This window comes from Camponotus vicinus, unplaced genomic scaffold, assembly GCF_025532165.1.
Source record: "Camponotus vicinus isolate PSW18456_S1 unplaced genomic scaffold, iyCamVici1.0 SCAF_3, whole genome shotgun sequence".
Lineage (NCBI taxonomy): Eukaryota > Metazoa > Arthropoda > Insecta > Hymenoptera > Formicidae > Camponotus > Camponotus vicinus.
Genome location: NW_028141967.1, coordinates 7,239,812 through 7,258,451, shown reverse-complemented (window position 1 = coordinate 7,258,451; position 18,640 = coordinate 7,239,812). Strand labels below are relative to the sequence as shown.

At 32.9% G+C, this 18,640-nt stretch overlaps 2 protein-coding genes across 4 annotated transcripts; both read right to left on the bottom strand.

The window, feature by feature from the left end:
* Window positions 1–507: 507 nt before the first annotated feature.
* Window positions 508–6,240, bottom strand: LOC145967989 (uncharacterized). 3 transcript variants are annotated; one of them, XM_083093144.1, is made up of 7 exons: window positions 5,508–6,240; window positions 2,834–3,067; window positions 2,509–2,718; window positions 1,918–2,139; window positions 1,577–1,762; window positions 948–1,107; window positions 509–858 (listed from the first exon to the last, which is right to left on the bottom strand). In XM_083093144.1, the coding sequence occupies exons 2-6, from the start codon at window positions 3,030–3,032 to the stop codon at window positions 1,100–1,102; spliced, it is 825 nt and encodes a 274-aa protein (XP_082949270.1). In that variant the 5' UTR covers window positions 3,033–3,067; window positions 5,508–6,240; the 3' UTR covers window positions 509–858; window positions 948–1,099. The 3 variants fall into 3 exon arrangements, with proteins under 3 accessions (XP_082949273.1, XP_082949270.1, XP_082949271.1); XM_083093147.1 differs by lacking the exon at window positions 1,577–1,762 and having other exon boundaries at window positions 508–858; XM_083093145.1 differs by lacking the exon at window positions 5,508–6,240 and having other exon boundaries at window positions 2,834–3,141.
* Window positions 6,241–11,617: 5,377 nt separating this feature from the next.
* Window positions 11,618–12,588, bottom strand: LOC145967990 (uncharacterized). Its single transcript, XM_083093148.1, has 3 exons — window positions 12,343–12,588; window positions 12,187–12,267; window positions 11,618–12,083 (listed from the first exon to the last, which is right to left on the bottom strand). The coding sequence occupies exons 1-3, from the start codon at window positions 12,520–12,522 to the stop codon at window positions 11,907–11,909; spliced, it is 438 nt and encodes a 145-aa protein (XP_082949274.1). The 5' UTR covers window positions 12,523–12,588; the 3' UTR covers window positions 11,618–11,906.
* Window positions 12,589–18,640: the final 6,052 nt, after the last annotated feature.

Sequence of the window (18,640 nt, the reverse complement as noted above, 5' to 3'; positions counted from 1 at the left end):
CCCCTCGAAACCAAACAACTTTTGTCTGAAATATTTTTCTCTCCCGGGCTTGGTTTTCGAGATATTCGACTGGTCGGATTAAAATGAAACACCCTGTATAATAAAAATATAATTGTGATATAATTTATATATATATATATATATATATATATATATATATATGTATATATTTGAGAGAAAATAATTTATCAAATACATATAAATATATATAATTATGTAATCCTCTATTACAATTATATTATTTTTATTATATATAATAAAGCATATTTTGTGTTCTCATTTTTATTTCCTTTCTGTCAACATATGTATTTGCATTTAATCTGATTGATCGATGATGTGTAATAATAAAAACTTGTATGTATAATATAAATTTAAACTTTTTATTATATATATATTATATTATATATATATTATATATATATATTATATTATATATATTATATATTTATTATATAATATATATTAGTATTTTTATTTCATGTACATGTTAGTATTTATTTCATATACGTGTTAAACATATGTTATTAAAAAAAAATTTATACAATAAAAAAAAGTTCGTGCAATAAGAAAAGTTTGTATAATAAAATACCTAAGTATTGCACTTATATTAATATTTCATAATACTCTATTATAATAATGCTATAATAAATACTAATGTTATAATAATAATTATTACAGTAACAGTGTTATATATATATATAATACCGTTATAACAAAATTCTATATTGCACTTAATATATAGCGCTTATTGTTTTCTTGCCTGTTTAGCATTTCTAAATTTTGCTTTTACAAGCCATGCCTTCATAACTGTTTCAATATTGCTTAATGTTATTGTATTGTGTGTTTTTTGCACTGCTTCTGTAAATTAAATTTTATGATATTATAGTATTACATATATGTATATATGCATGTGTAGATTAAAATAATATGTATAAATTAATACTCACTTATTATAGCAGCAGAAATACGTAGTAAGGAAAATTTATTTTTTCCTTTAAATCCTATCCAACTATATTGTTCTGCCACTTCATTAGAAAATAATTGAATCATTATTCTTGTAATAGTATGTTTATACGTAGCTCCACCAATTTTTGATAATTCAATCACCTATTAATGTAAAATAATATATTTATAAAAATATTTATAAAAATGTTATCTTTTTTTATATAAATTCTATTTACAAGCATATTAGTATTGTTTTCGTCCATCAAATACTCTTCTATAGCATTTAATTCGCTAATGTTTTTCAAAGGAAAATCAAATTTAAAAAAAATACTATTTTCATCATCTCTTATTAATATTCTATCCTCTTGCGTTCCAATCTTTCTTAAAATTATTTGCAGATCTTCACATATTTGCGATTGTTTTAAATTAATAATATTTAATTGACGTAAGACTTGTCGTTTGAATGCAATATTTAAAAGAATATTAAAAAATTTAAAGTACATATTATAGAAAATGTTGAATTAATAATAGCATTTCAGTTAATGTATTTTGTGTGTGTGTGTGTGTGTGTGTGTGTGTATGTGTGTGTGTGTGTGTGTAAGTACAACAAAAGTTACTAAAAATACTTTACCATTATCAGGTTCATCAATATAATGAATGTTTGCCTTAATTGTATCATCCTTAGAATACTGAGTTATATTTTTTTGCATGTTATTTGTAATGTTTATAGGTTTTACTGCATTTTTTTTATTGCTATCGCGAATAATTTTTTTTGCATTTGTTCCAAGTGGTTTTGCAGATATGCACATATTCGCATCTATTTTTAAAATAATATTTAAAAATTTTTATTTTTAAAGATTATATATATTTATTTTTAAAATTATATTTACTTATTTTTAAAGATTATATATATGTATATTAATTTATTTATTTATAAAATGTTTTTTTAAATTCAGAATTGAAAAAGTATACCTGTACGATCAGATATAACAGGAAAGTGTGTAGAATATCCATCTTCATTGTTCAATGAAATTTCAGTAAATGATACATTTCGTGCTTCACTTGTACTGATAAAAGATTTTTTTTGTGTCTTATTTATTTGTTCCTCGGGATTACTATCAAAATCCTTTTCTTGTACTTTATTTATTATTTTACATGAAGGTCCTGGATACATGCGTTTATTGACGTCCTTTTCTAAAACAAAATTATTTTTTTATTTTATTTTTTAAAAATATTTGAGTGTCTCATAATTCACGCATTACACCTTTCATGAGCAGATAGAAAGGACTAAATTTAATCAAAAAGTTATGTAACATTTTGTAATGTTTGTAATAATTAATGTATGCATTCATTCGCAGATCTGTACGTAAATTAATCTTGTTAATTATTGCAAAAATTGCAAATATTTTTCTAGTCAATTTAATCCATGTTTTTTACTGCATAAATGGTGTGTTATTCCTTTATCGAACACTCTGTGTGTATGCGTGTGTACATTGCATGCACACAGGATGTCTAATGAGATGTGTGTGTAAAATATTTTTTACATGGATTTTGAAAACTTACTTGTGTTATCAGAATCAGGTAGAGTAGGAAAATCTGCTGAATTTGAGATTTCATCATCCGATGAACTTTCATTAGTTAACGAACTTTGTGATTCGTCTGTATCATAAAGATATTTTTTCTTTCTCCGAATTCTTTTTCCTTCAGGATCTGATGTCAAATCTGATGTGTCTTGTGCTGTACACGTCTTTGCTCTTGCTTTTACTAAATCAGCTATAACGAAAGAATGCAATATATATGTAATATGTAATAATTACTTACAAAACAAAAATAAATATGACAAAAACTAAATGTTTTATAACAAATTAATTCTTTAAATATAACTTACTGTAGATACGTCCATTCCCCACTTTTCGAATTTTAAATAATGGCCATACACCTAATACTGGTTTTTCACATACTGCGACAGAATGAATTAATTTTTTGCCAGTGTATGGTGGCCAATAACACGTATCATCATGCACCCATGCGACCGGTACAGCTTCGACTAAATTTTCTTTTATAAAATGTACTACTATCCACTCCATTGGGCAACTATATATCTTATATTCTTATTGTTAGTCTGAAGTCGAAATAATTACAAAACTCTTTTCATTCTCATTTGGTTAACAAAGGTAAACATGCAACACACTTAATAATACTAAATATACTATAACTATATATAATATTTAATATAGGTTTCTTCTCAATATCGTATTTATATAAGATATATACATATATATATATATATATATATATATATATATATATATATATATATATATATATATACATTTATACATTTATATTATTAACACAATGTATGAAGGAGAGGAAACACAACATAAGTATTATTATATGGAACAATTATCATTTTGTTGGAAATATCTTCCACTAGTGACATAGATAATTCTCCGAGTTCATGTACTGAAAATATATCAAAATTTGAAGATTGAAATGGTTCAGAAATAAAACTTGTTATATTAATAAATTTTTTTCCAATTAAGTAGTACTTATTATCTTTTATATCTTTTATAGTTCTATCAACATAATACTCTTATCTTTTAAATAACAGCAATTATCTCCTAAACGTGTACTAAACGACATATTATTTACAATCAATTTTTTAAATTGAGCAGAAAAATGTGTCATAGGTAAAGGACCTTCATGATGTTCTTGTACCATTTGCAATTTTATTTTTTTTGACGGTTTAGTTCAATATATTTTGTGACTCATGAATACGCTTTACAAGTTGTGCTAATGGATAATGAGATTTTCTAACTAATCATTTTAGATATTGCATATAATTTTCAAAAGGAAATGCACTGTAAAGATCTAAAGGTCCAAAAACTCTGCAATCATCAACAACATGAATTAATCCATGCACATTGTGTGAAATGTATTCTGCTCCATAAATGACTTTAAATTGTTTCACAAAAAATATTAATAATGAGCATGCGTATTCTAAATACTTTTTATATGAATTAGCATTAATTAAAATTCTAACAGCAATATGTAAAGATATAAAATGTAAGTATTTGTCAGATCAAAGGATATTTTTTAAAACAACTAAACCACAATACAATAAAAAAAATCTAAATTCAGTTGCTTTCCAGCGTGCAACTTCATTTAAAGACCGGGTTTTTCTTACAAAATCAGGAGGAATACAAGATTTTATTTCAATAAGATAACTTGAAATAAATTGTATGTTGATTTTTGATAATCTATGTGAAATAGGTCCAAAAAGCCATATATTTATTAGTTTTTTCACTACGCCAAGGCATACTAAATGCATGTATTCAAGAGGAAAACTTTTTACCATGTTAATCGAAGGTATTGTTTCTAAAATTGATGTTCCTGTATGATGTTCAGGTTGAACTCTATTACGGAAATTTTCATCCGTTCTTTCAACATAATTTATTTCAGGATAACATACTCTGGCTTTTATATATTTTCCTCTTTGCATACATTTAGTACATGCAAAAAATCCAGTGTGACCTTTGCAAGAAGTAATGAGTGATTTTGCTAGAGCATCACATATAAATGCTTTAATTGCAAATGGTATAGCATGATTATTATAAATAAAACCATCTTCCGATAACTTTATAGCTTCATCTGTAAAATCTTGTAAAAACAAATTAACATTATTAGGTTTTTCATAACCATGATAGATACCTATTACAGATACATATTGCGGATATTCAGATATTGAGCATAATATTGGATATATCTGACTACTGGAACTTTTGCTTAAAGGCAAACCATCAATATTAATAAATAAATTAATTTTTTCTGGCTGTTTCTCTAACAAATTAATTAAATTTTGAACTGCAAATTGAATTCCCATGTGTACATAAGTGCCTGAACCTACAGATTTGTAGGGTACATGTCGAGGAGTACAAAGTAAAGTTCTGGGATCTTGAGGCAAAGAAATATTTGTTTCTAATTTTAATAAACTTAATAAACTTCGTAAGGCGTTATGTGAAATATTATATGATATTGCCCATGATCGTAATTCATTAATAAAATTATTACTTTGATTATATAAATTTTGATTTTCTATATTTTGTTGTGATATTGGAGTATCACTTTCAATAACATTATCAGAGTTATCAGAAGATTGGCTATATAAGTCATGTGAAACATTAAAGCAATCTGCATTAAAACAGTCCTCTGTTTTATTAGAAGTATTACATTGGAAATCTGTATTACATTGGAAATCTGTATTATTTTTTGTAATTAAAACATTATCATTTATACAATCATATTTAGAATTATTACAATTCTCCTGTGATAATGTAAAACATGTTGCGCTTCCTCTTTTAACATTTCTATAAAAAGTCGCTTTACTACGACGTTTCATTATATTACTGTTCTTGGAAAAATTGATGTGGGGTTCTTAATGATAAATTAATTGTTGAAAGAGCTTGTAAGAATAAATGAAAGGTTAGAAAATCTATCACTGTAAAAATAATACAATATGATAATAATATTTATTGTTTTTGATAATAATATATATTTACCTTCTCAATAAGAGCTTCTTTTTCTGTACAAGCTTATACACTTTTTATTTATCGTACACTATTTAATAAAAGAGGAAAAGAGATTGAATTATGGATAATAAATGATTGCTCCATCCTTCTGTGCTTTCTGAATCTCGGCTCTGTAGATGGCGCTCTTCTGCGCCATCTACATCTTCAATACATTTAAATATTCTGTGAACATTTGTGGAATATATAAACAATATATTCCTATAGTTCATTTTAACATGTTCTAGGTAGATTTATAGATTATTATTTATAAACAAGGATATTCTATAAAGATGTATAGATGATTTCTTTGATAATATTCTCAAAAAATATTTTTGATGCTACATAGAATATTCATGCAATATTGTGTGTTATCTGGGATGGGTGCAGTCTATCGCTACATCAATATGAGGAAGTCCGATAGCTCCTTGTCCATACCCTACCCGACAAAAACAGTTACGTCACATCCTCGTCGAATCCACGTATTTTACGTGGCTTACGTGGATGCAGATTTATCCACGAATTATCTACGTGGATACAACTTTCTTTTTTCATTATTACATCGAGGTACTTTATTCTCGAAATATCAATGTAGATTTCATGTGGATATTTCTATTGAAATTATGATTAATCATTCAACGACTCGGTAATATTGTAATGTTAAAAGATGTTTTATTAAAATTTTTCAATTGTAATTTTGTATCTGAAATATTTCAGAAATATACCTGCATCATGTTTTTTATAATATTTATAATATTTATATTTTATATAATATTATAATATTTTATATAATATTATAATATTTATATTTTATATAATATTGTATTTGCAATATTTCTGAAATCTTTCAGAAAGATAAAAAAGTTTGCTAAAAAAAAGATTATATCTGTATGTTTCTAAATATGTAATAGTACATATGTATATAGAATATGCTTCCTCGCTTTGCCGCTATGCGACGCTGCATCAAATTAGCTAACTCGTATTCAACTTTTCGTCATAAAGTGTATATAAAGAACTGATACTAACACGGTCCGAAGTTTATTTTTTCTTTTAAGGACCGTCTACGATGGAAGTTGTTGAATACTAAAGTTTATTTGTGCTTCATTTCTGATCTTTAATTTGTACGCGTCAGCGGTGAGCGAGTACCACGTTAATCAATGTATATGCGACGTGCGCCGGTCCGGATATTGCGTTCGCGGAGAAGATTCTAGATGTATAGAGAATCGTGTGTGAGCGTTACGTTCGGAAATCATTTCCGCCCAATTCTGGGCATTCGCGCTGAGACAGTCAATCGTACCAGTCGTATTACGTTTTTGCTCTACTCGCTCTTTTGTGGTTCTGTGATTTACTCATTAAAAGTTATAGCCTTATATATACTGATATTCATTTAAACCTCTCCATGATCCTTCAACAGGTTATGGGCCCAGTGCACGTTTAGTGAGGTTTAAAAACGTTGTGAACAGTATAAAGAAACTTTGAAGAAAGTGCCACGTGGCAACGATCGAAACGAACATGGCGGTGGAAATGTTCGGAAGAGGCATTACCAGGTTCAATGGAACAGACTTCCAAACCTGGAAATTCGAAATCAAGCAAGCTCTTGTTGCGCACGGTTTGTATGATATAGTGGACGGAACCAGAGCAAGACCCGCCGGCGATGACGCAAATGTTGCGGTCAAGACCTGGGTGAAGGACAACGCAAAAGCGATGAGCCTGATCGCATCTTCGGTCGAGAGAGAGCAGCTGCAAGGCCTGACAAACTGTACGTCTGCTGAAAGTATGTGGAGTACATTAACGAGTATTTATGAGAGGAAGTCAGCGTCGAGCAAATTGCTGCTACTTCAGAGATACCACGAGTATCAAATGAAGTCGGAAGACACTGTGATACAGCACGTCACTAACGTCCAAAAATTGGCCAGTCAGTTGAAGGATGCTGGTCATGAAGTGGCCGAGATGGACATAATGGCAAAAATACTGGGTTCACTGCCGGCAAAGTATAGCATGCTAAGCACAGCGTGGGACAGTGTTCCAGTGACGGATCAGACTGTTGGAGTGCTACTTGAAAGATTAATTAAAGAGGAAAGTCGGTTGACTGCAGAAGATAGTGCCGCAAATGCCCTCGCCGCTGTAAAAATCTGTGACAAAAAGAAAGGTGCTCGAAGCGACAAGGACACACACTTTAAGAAGAGGAGTGATCGACAAGGAAAAATGGCCGTGGAATGTTACTACTGCAAGAAGAAAGGACATTTTGCGCGAGATTGCTACAAACAGAAGAGAGACAAAAAGTTTGAGAAAGAAAGGACAAACAACGAAAACAGCGCGTTCATCATAACAAGCTCGAGAGGCAAGTGTTTTGAAATGAACAGTTTCGAATCAGCGCAATTTAGAGGTGAAGTGCAAAACATGATGACAAGTGACATGAAAGACACCTGGATCACCGACAGTGGCGCATCCTGCCATATGACATACCGACGCGAGTGGCTCACTGACTACAAGTCTGTTGTAGGTGAAATGGTGTCGCTAGGTAACGATAAACAGTGTAACGTGAGTGGAAAAGGAACAGTATTAATTAAAAGACTTATCAATGGTCACTGGGTAGAAGGCAAACTAGAAGATGTTCTGTTTGTTCCACAAATTAAAAGAAACTTGTTCTCGGTGGGTGCGTGCACTAGAAAAGGTTTTTATGTCGGTTTCAACGAACAAAGTGTTGTACTAAAGAAAGACAATAAAGTTCAAGCAGTCGGCTACAGACAATCAAATGACATTTATAGACTTCTCTTCAAGGTAGTGACAAGTGATCAAACAAGTGACAAAGTAGTGAATCTGACTACGTCGTCGTTACAAACGTGGCACGAAAGGCTAGGTCACATGAACATAAAGAAGTTAAGAAGTGTAGTAGCCAGTTCATTGATCCATGGTGTTAAAATAAACGATAACAGTGATTTCTTCTGTGAATCCTGTCAGTATGGAAAGGCTCATTGTCTGAAATTCAACAAAATCAACGCACAACCAAGAAAGTGGAAGGCTGGTGAATTTATACACACAGATTTGTGTGGCCCTTTCTCTGAGTCATCCATCGGAGGAGCCCTGTTCTACCTGTTGTTCATTGATGAAGCCACAGACTACAGAACCGTGTATTTTATCAAACACAAGTCTGACGTGTTTGAGAAACTCAAGGAATACGAAAGGAAAATCAGAAACAAATACGGTCACAGTATAAAAGTCTTACGAGCAGACAATGGAGGAGAATATGTGAATGAGTCAGTCAAGAGTTATTTAAACAAGTTTGGCATAACCATGGAGAACACAGCACCGTACACGCCAGAACAAAATGGAAAAGCCGAACGAGAGAATCGTACAATAGTAGAGTGTGCCAGAACGATGCTGCATGCAAAAAATTTACCCAAGAAACTGTGGGCCGAGGCAGTTAATACTGCTATATATATACTGAATCGCACATCTGTCAAAGCTGGCAAAGACACAACTCCTTACGAAGCCTGGCATCAAAGGAAGCCTGAACTGTCACACACAAGGATTTTTGGAAGTGATGCATATGTACATATTAACAAGCAGTTCCGACGGAAACTGGACAAGAAAGCCAAGAAATTGATACTTGTAGGCTATCAAGCTGAATCTCAAAATTACAGACTGTGGGATTCAACAACTGATAAAATAGTGACATCAAGAGACGTAGTATTCAACGAAAATGACGGACAAGCAAAGAAAGAAAACCCAAAACCAGTAACACAAGCGTGGCCAGTGTGGGACGAGACCGATGCAGAGGAAACAAACAACAACGTCACAGAAGTTGAAGAAGAGGTCGTCGCAATCGATTCTAGTGAAGAATCAGAAGTAGAGGTGGAGCCAGCAAGACACACACGTCTGGAGGGTGCTCATACTACACCAAGTAGACAACTGCGAAACAGAGCATCCATACAACCACCCAAAAGGTATGAATTAAACTATGCACAGCATAATATACCAGAAACTTTTCAGGAAGCCGCAAACGGGAATAACTCTGATGAATGGAAGCGAGCCATCAAGGAAGAGCTGGAAGCTCACAAGCGGAACAACACTTGGACGCTTGTGCCAAGACCTGTAAAACAAGACACTATAGATTCAAAATGGGTCTTCAAGGTCATTCAGGATCATGGTGGCAAAGTGGTGAAATACAAGGCCAGACTGTGTGCACGAGGATTTCAACAACAATTCGGAGTCAATTATGGAGAAACTTTTGCACCGGTGGCCCGCTATGACTCTCTACGAGTATTGTTGGCTTTGACTGCACAAAGAGACTTAGAGATGCTGCAATTCGATGTAAGAACTGCCTTCTTGTATGGTGAGCTGCAAGAAACCATCTATATGGAGATACCGGAAGGGATCGAAAAGTCGAAAAAGAAAAATACTGTTTGTAAGTTAAACAAGTCGTTGTACGGACTTAAGCAAGCACCGCGCTGCTGGAATCAAAAATTTAACTCGTTTCTAAAATTGTTTAACTTTGTTGCAAGCAATGCCGATAAGTGTATCTATCGTGCGGTTGTAAATAAAAACATAGTTTATTTAGCGTTATTTGTAGATGACGGTCTAGTCTTAAGTAAATCTCTAGACACAATAAAAGTAATATTAGATAGTTTAAGTAAAGTGTTTGAAATAACTATTGGCGACGGTAGTTCATTCGTTGGCATGGAAATCGTACGTGATCGAGCCAAGAAAACTATGTTTGTTCATCAAACCACATATCTCACTCGTATTATTAAGAAATTTAATATGGCCGATGCGAATGCTGTAAGTGTACCTGCGGATCCACATGTAATTTTAACCGTCGCTGATCTAGAGTGTCACGAACTGAGTAATGTACCTTACAGAGAGGCGGTGGGCTCTCTCATGTTCCTTGCGTTAGTTACTCGACCGGATATTGCATATGCGGTAAATGTTGTTAGCCGATTTGTTAACAGACCTAATAACAGTCATTGGTTAGCTATTAAGAGAATCTTTAAATATTTACTTAGTACTATAAGTTGCGGCCTGTTTTATGAAAGTCAGGATAATGGAGAAATACTAATCGGTTACTCCGACGCCGATTTTGCCGGCGATGTTGATACGCGTAGATCAACCACAGGGTACATTTTTAATATTGGTACTAAGCCTGTGACATGGTCGTCTCAAAGACAGAAATTGGTCACACTAAGTACCACAGAGTCTGAATATGTAGCAGCTGCAACCGCAGCAAAAGAAATTGCATGGCTTCGCAAATTATTGTCAGATTTAGATTGTAATACTACATCTCCAACAAAACTTTACGTGGACAATCAAAGTACAATAAAATTAATAAAAAATCCTGAGTTTCATAAACGCACAAAACATATAGATATCAAATTTCATTTTATACGAGAGAAAGTCGAAAAACATGAATTAGACATTGAGCATGTGTGTTCCAACAATCAATTAGCTGATTTGTTAACTAAGGCCTTACCAAGAGATCGCTATCATACTATTAAATCAAATCTCTGTATTTTCGATATGAAGCACATAAACGGTGGGTGTGTTGAATACTAAAGTTTATTTGTGCTTCATTTCTGATCTTTAATTTGTACGCGTCAGCGGTGAGCGAGTACCACGTTAATCAATGTATATGCGACGTGCGCCGGTCCGGATATTGCGTTCGCGGAGAAGATTCTAGATGTATAGAGAATCGTGTGTGAGCGTTACGTTCGGAAATCATTTCCGCCCAATTCTGGGCATTCGCGCTGAGACAGTCAACCGTACCAGTCGTATTACGTTTTTGCTCTACTCGCTCTTTTGTGGTTCTGTGATTTACTCATTAAAAGTTATAGCCTTATATATACTGATATTCATTTAAACCTCTCCATAATCCATCAACAGAAGTAATATTGGTGGAGTGGACGGTGGAGTAAAGCGTAAGCGAATGATTCTTTTCCATTTCGCATTACTCCTAGTCTTACGCTTTACTCCACCGTCCATTCCACCGATATTATTTTCATTGTAGACGGTCCTTTAGTCAGCTTAATTTAATAAACTGATTTAATTTAAAATAATTTGTTTAATAATCTGGATCGCTTGTTGGGATTCAGAATATGGAACAGATTATTTGAAATTAAACGAATAAATGAGAGATAGCCTATTTATTGCGTATATTAAAAATAAAATATAAATAAAAATAAAATTATTCTTATGGCCGAGTGTATTTATATACTTTTATAAATGTCTAAGGTATTCACTTATCAAAAATGAAAAAAGTAATATGTCGAATCTCGAAAGTTCATGAAATTGTCACATAGATTCCACGTAGATTCTAGTACCGTTTTTGAGCGGATTATCCACTCAAATATCGACGTGGATTCAACGATATTAATCTACGTAGTAATAACGTGGATTTCACGTACTGTTTTTGTCGGGTAATTCTCTAAAGAGTCTTCGATTTTCCTGAATGGCTTCTTGGTTTGTTGTAAATTTTACATAAGTGTTTAGATAAGTTGCTAATACAACCGTTACTCTAAACACAATCCTGCTTATTGTCGGTTGTGGTAATATCATGAGATCTCCATTTACTGTCTAAATAATAAAATAAATTATGAAATAATATTTTAAAAATATTTGTACCGTTTGTCTTTAATGTGTTTGAAGTTGTCTTTGAAGATGTAATATAAAAAATTACCTGAAAATTGCCAGTAGCATAAAATCGTAAACAAATGAGCAATTGGATAACTGGATCAATCGGTAGACCTCGCACATCAGGCTAAAACATAAAACATTGTAATATTAAGAAAATAACAAATTCCAGGAACTGCTGTATAAAATATTCTTAAAATACCTTATTATAAATTAATGAAGACTCATTATATTCTTGTGTAATCATAAACCAAGCCTCTGATTTTTCTTTTAACGTTGACGAATTTGTTCCTTTTGACTTAATAGTATGCTTATACTTTTTTAAAATTTCAAGAAACACCTTTTTCTCTAAATCAGAATAAATAACTCTTTTAGTTGCCATTGGAAAAAATTTTTGTTCCTTTTGACTTAATAGTATGCTTATACTTTTTTAAAATTTCAAGAAACACCTTTTTCTCTAAATCAGAATAAATAACTCTTTTAGTTGCCATTGGAAAAAATTTTTGTCTAACACTTTTATCAGTTATGGAAGTAGTGACTTGTATGGAGCTTTCACATCAAGGAATAGGTAGGATAATATAGCTGTTAGGATGAATATGTGGACAAGAGCACATGTTCTTCATGCAGCAAGACACAACCTGCGATTACAAGGAATGCTCTATATATATAATATATGTAATATTATAATATAATACACTACTCAAAAGAATCTAGGGAACACTTTTCATACCCTAAAAATTGGGCTATTTTCAAACCGCTGAAACTCGTCGAAAAATCATCGTAGAAAAAAAATTAAAAATGCATTTTGAAGCATGAAGTTTCAACTTTAACGCGCTATCGGTGGTTTTTTAAAAATCTTTTATCTTCCTTATTCTGCGCTTTAAAAAGGAACACACTGTTTAGTTCCTTAAAATTATGTATTTTTAACACGCTGCAACTTGATGAAAGAAATTGTTTTCGATAAATTCAACTGAAGCTCTATAAATTACAACATTTTCTCCTGTAAAATGCTTTTTTAAAAATCTTTCTACGATTTTTTTTGACCGAGTAATGCGATTTTGAAAATAAACCAGTATTTTTTAGATATGATATCGATACTCGGTGAAAAATCATCGCAGATGAAAAATAAAAAATGCATTTTGAAGCTTGAAACTTCAACTTTAACGCGCTATCGTTAGATTTTTTAAATTTTTTATCTTCTTTTTTCTGCGCTTTAGAAAAGAACATTGTGTTTTTCCTTAAAATTACGTTTCTTTGACACTCTGCAGTTCGATAAAGAAATTTTTGTCAAAAAATTCAACTCAAGAACCATAAACTACAACATTTTACCTACAAAACGCTTTTTTAAAAACTTTCCTACGATTTTTTTTTACCGAGCTACATAACTTCGAAACTAATATGTAAAATGATGTATACCGCCGGCATTAGCGTTATCCAATGTGCACCACGTGGAGGTTGCCGATCGGATTTTGCACATCATGTGTTTTGTGTGTGTGTGTGTGTGTGTGTGTGTGTTATATAGCAGAGATAAGGACCCCGCAGTTCGTCACTCCTGCAGTATTTAATGACTCCAAATCCTCTCTGCTCTCTCTCTCTCTCTCTCTCTCTCTCTCTCTCTCTCTCTCTCTCTCTCTCTCTCTCTCTCTCTCTCTCTCTCTCTCTCTCTCTCTCTCTCTCTCTCTCTCCTCTCCCCCTCTCCCTCTCCCTCTCCCTCTCCCTCTCCCTCTCCCTCTCTCTCTCTCTCTCTCTCTCTCTCTCTCTCTCTCTCTCTCTCTCTCTCTCTCTCTCTCTGTGTGTGTGTGTGTGTGTGTGTGTGTGTGTGTGTGTGTGTGTGTGTGTGTGTGTGTGTGTGTGCCAGCACGCGTGCGCGCGTGAGTGCATATGTGTTTAATAGCGTGTGTTACCTCCTCTCTGATCAATTACCGCTTGCAGACGCTCTCGCATGTTTATGCATCTTCGTATTAGTTCTTGCGGAATTTGGTGCCAAATTTGCCTAAGTGTTTCTTTCAATGAGAGGAAGAACTGACTTATACTGCCACCTCCTGCAATGACATGTACACGTTATGTGAATAATATTCTTCGACCTCACGTTTTGCCTCTGCGTCGACTACATAGAAATTTTATTTTTATGCAAGACAACGCTCGTCCTCATACGGCGAACGTAACTCGACGTTTTTTTGAGCGACACAACATCACATTGCTCGACCATCCCCCTAATAACCCGGACTTAAATCCGATTGAGCATATTTGGGATGAGATGGGACGACGATTAAGGCATCGCGAGGAACAGCCGCACAACTTTGAAGAATTACAAGAAACACTTAGGCAAATTTGGCACCAAATTCCGCAAGAACTAATACGAAGATGCATAAACATGCGAAAGCGTCTGCAAGCGGTAATTGATCAGAGAGGAGGTAACACACGCTATTAAACACATATGCACTCACGCGCGCGCGCGTGCTGGCACACACACACACACACACACACACACACACACACAGAGAGAACAGAGAAGGTTTGGAGTCATTAAATACTGCAGGAGTGACGAACTGCGGGGTCCTTATCTCTGCTATGTAACACACACACACACACACACACACACACACACACACACACACTACACATGATGTGCAAAATCCGATCGGCAACCTCCACGTAGTGCACATTGGATAACGCTAATGCCGGCGGTATACATCATTTCACATATTGGTTTCGAAGTTATGTAGCTCGGTAAAAAAAAATCGTAGGAAAGTTTTTAAAAAAGCGTTTTGTAGGTAAAATGTTGTAGTTTATGGTTCTTGAGTTGAATTTTTTGACAAAAATTTTTTTATCGAACTGCAGAGTGTCAAAGAAACGTAATTTTAAGGAAAAACACAATGTTCTTTTCTAAAGTGCAGAAAAAAGAAGATAAAAAATTTAAAAAATCTAACGATAGCGCGTTAAAGTTGAAGTTTCAAGCTTCAAAATGCTTTTTTTATTTTTCATCTGCGATGATTTTTCACCGAGTATCGATATCATATCTAAAGAATACTGGTTTATTTTCAAAATCGCATTACTCGGTCAAAAAAAATCGTAGAAAGATTTTTAAAAAAGCATTTTGCAGAGAAAATGTTGTAATTTATAGAGCTTGAGTTGAATTTCTCGAAAAAAATTTCTTTCATCAAGTTGCAGTGTGTTAAAAATACATAATTTTAAGAAACTAAACAGTGTGTTCCTTTTTAAAGCGCAGAATAAGGAAGATAAAAGATTTTTAAAAAACCACCGATAGCGCGTTAAAGTTGAAACTTCATGCTTCAAAATGCTTTTTTAATTTTTTTTCTACGATGATTTTTCGACGAGTTTCAGCGGTTTGAAAATAGCCCAATTTTTAGGGTATGAAAAGTGTTCCCTAGATTCTTTTGAGTAGTGTATATGTATATAATATAATAATATAATATTATTTATATATATAATATTTATATATATAATTATTTCTATAATATAATATAAAATAATATTATGTAATATAATTTTATATATACAGGGTGGCCCATTTTAATCCATCCAGTCGAATATCTCGAAAACCAAGCCCGGGAGAGAAAAATGTTTCAGACAAAAGTTGTTTGGTTTCGAGGGGGTCATAAGATGGTACCATTGGTTTGACCTTGAAGAGTCATTTGAAGGTCACGTGAAGGTTACCTCAATTTTTTTAAATGGAACAGACTATATATTTTTGCACATTCTTGTAGCTTATCTCGAGAGCTTTCCAAAACACTGTAATTAAGTACCTTTTCGTTAAGCACTTTTTGAGTTATGAGGCTTGAAATAATTTCTTAATTTTACATAAACCGTAAAATATCTTGTAAAATATTCATTTTTCGATTATCTTACCTTAATACTTTTATGTACAAAATAATGAGAGGAATCAATTGGTGTAAAGAAAACACATAGTTTTTAAAAAAAAATATGGAATTGTTAATTGCAAATTACATATTTTTTCTTCAAAACAACTATGTGTTTTCTTTACACCAATTGATTCCTCTCATTATTTTGTACGTAAAAGTATTAAGGTACGATAATTGAAAAATGAATATTTTACAAGATATTTTACGGTTTATGTAAAATTAAGAAATTATTTCAAGCCTCATAACTCAAAAAGTACTTAACGAAAAGGTACTTAATTATAGTGTTTTGGAAATCTCTCGAGATAAGCTACAAGAATATGCAATGACAAATAGTAGGTTCCATTTAAGAAATTGAAGGTGACCTTCATGTGACCTTCAAATAACTCTTCAAGGTCAAACCAATAGTACCATCTTAGCCCCCTCGAAACCAAACAACTTTTGTCTGAAACATTTTTCTCTCCCGGGCTTGGTTTTCGAGATATTCGACTGGATGGATTAAAATGGGCCACCCTGTATATATATATATATATATATATATATATATATATATATAATATATATATTATTACAATAACCATTATTTTATTATCATTATATAAACCGTACTGTTTTACGTTATCTTCTTTTCCACTCCGTCAACATACAATAACTTATAACATTTATATAAACCATTATAATAATATATTGTCTACATAATGTAAAGATTAAAGATAATTACTCGCTCTGCCACTCTTTACATTACAAAATGGTAATTATAGAATATATAATAATATACATACCTTTTTCTTTCTTCTTTCTTCGTCTTCTTTAATTTCGTAAAATATGTTATAATATATTAACCGTAAAACTGTCACACTGACAAACTGTCAAATTAAACGAGTGTAGCAATTCAATGTGACACATAACCTGTCAAATCCGTCTCAAGTCGACTATTTACTGGACTTGACGAAGACAGGCTCAAGACAAATCTTAAGAAAGAATTGTGTATTGAATAATGCCATTTCGCTCTTAAGATTTATCTATGCAACGTTATTTGCTTACTTAAGACTGAGCTCAAGTTTAAACTTGAAAGTCGGTCTTAAGGAAGAACTATGAATCGATCGTGGTCTTGAGAACGAGCTTATACCCGTCTTGACTTTCAAGATACGGGCCTGAGCAGAATGGCTGCCTTATAATTTTAAGACTATGGCCGGTATTCATAGTCCGATCTTATATTTAAGATTGTTTTAAGTCTGGTCCGAGGTTGACTTAAGACCTCATTCAACCAATCAAATGGCTGCGTAGCATTTCAAGCTCGAACTTAAGACGATCTCAAATATAAGATCGGACTATGAATACCGGCCTATGTTTTATGCCTTAAGTCTTTGTCTTAGGTAACGCACAATACTGTGTGTTATGTCTCGAGTCTTATGTATACGCAAACGTTTGTAAGAAATAAACGTTCGCGTATACATAAGACTCGAGACATAACACATTTGTAACACATTTTGTAAGAAATAAACGTTCGCGTATACATAAGACGGGACATAACACACAAGGTTTGTTCGTGTCGCATGCTCCAATGTACACCAGAGAACACTTGGATCAGGTAAGATGGCGGTTAGAGCAGATGAGTTTATGTGCACCAACGCTTGGTGACACGAACGGACTTGAGGCATTTCCCCTTCCTTTTTGCTTCCAACCAAGCGCACATTACAATCGGCCGTCCATCAATTCATATTTTATATATTACGCATGCACGCACATTTGCCCCAACTGCATCACCTTCGAAGGTGAGGCAAATGGAGCATGCTCCTAATTGCTCCATAGCATAGACTTATATAATAGACCGCGCCATCTTATGGGCGCACGCACGCCGACATAGAAGGACAGAGATAGTGATGGAGTCGTCCGCTCTCTCTCATATTTGAGAGAGAGTGGGAGAAGACGGAGAAGACGGAGAAGGCGGAGAAGGCACTATATCTTATTCTATCTTATTCTCTCCTTTATCCCCACCTTATCACATTTAGACAGAGAGAGCACAACTCCAGCTATTGCTCTCTCACTTTTGTGCCAGCGTGGGTTGCTCTCACGGTTGGCTTGGTCTATTATATAAGTCTATGCTCCATAGAGTATGTTCTATCGCGACGCGAACACCTAGTCGCCATATTGGTTCTGGTGACGCGAACGTATTGGAGCCACAGATATCTATACTATAACTAGATCGCTAACTCCCATTGATTTTGTACATAAAATGTGTCTCCGAAAACCATGTAATATGGCGGTCGCGCATGCGTAATATTGGTGGAAAACTAATATGGTGGACACTTGTAGCCAGCTAATATTTAAGTTTTCACCTTAAAACTTGTACTTTTTATATTATAAACTTTTAATTTTGTAATAAAATAAATATAAATATATATATAAATGTTATATACATATATTTTTAATCTTTATATATTTTTAATCTTCTATATATATTTTTAATCTTGATTTTAATTATATCATATACCTTTTAAATATATTTTGATATATTTTATCTTTAAAGGCTGTAATAAATTTTAATTAAAAACGAAGAACATTATATATTATTTAAAAATAACTTATATTCAACTGTAAGTTTATACACAAATTACA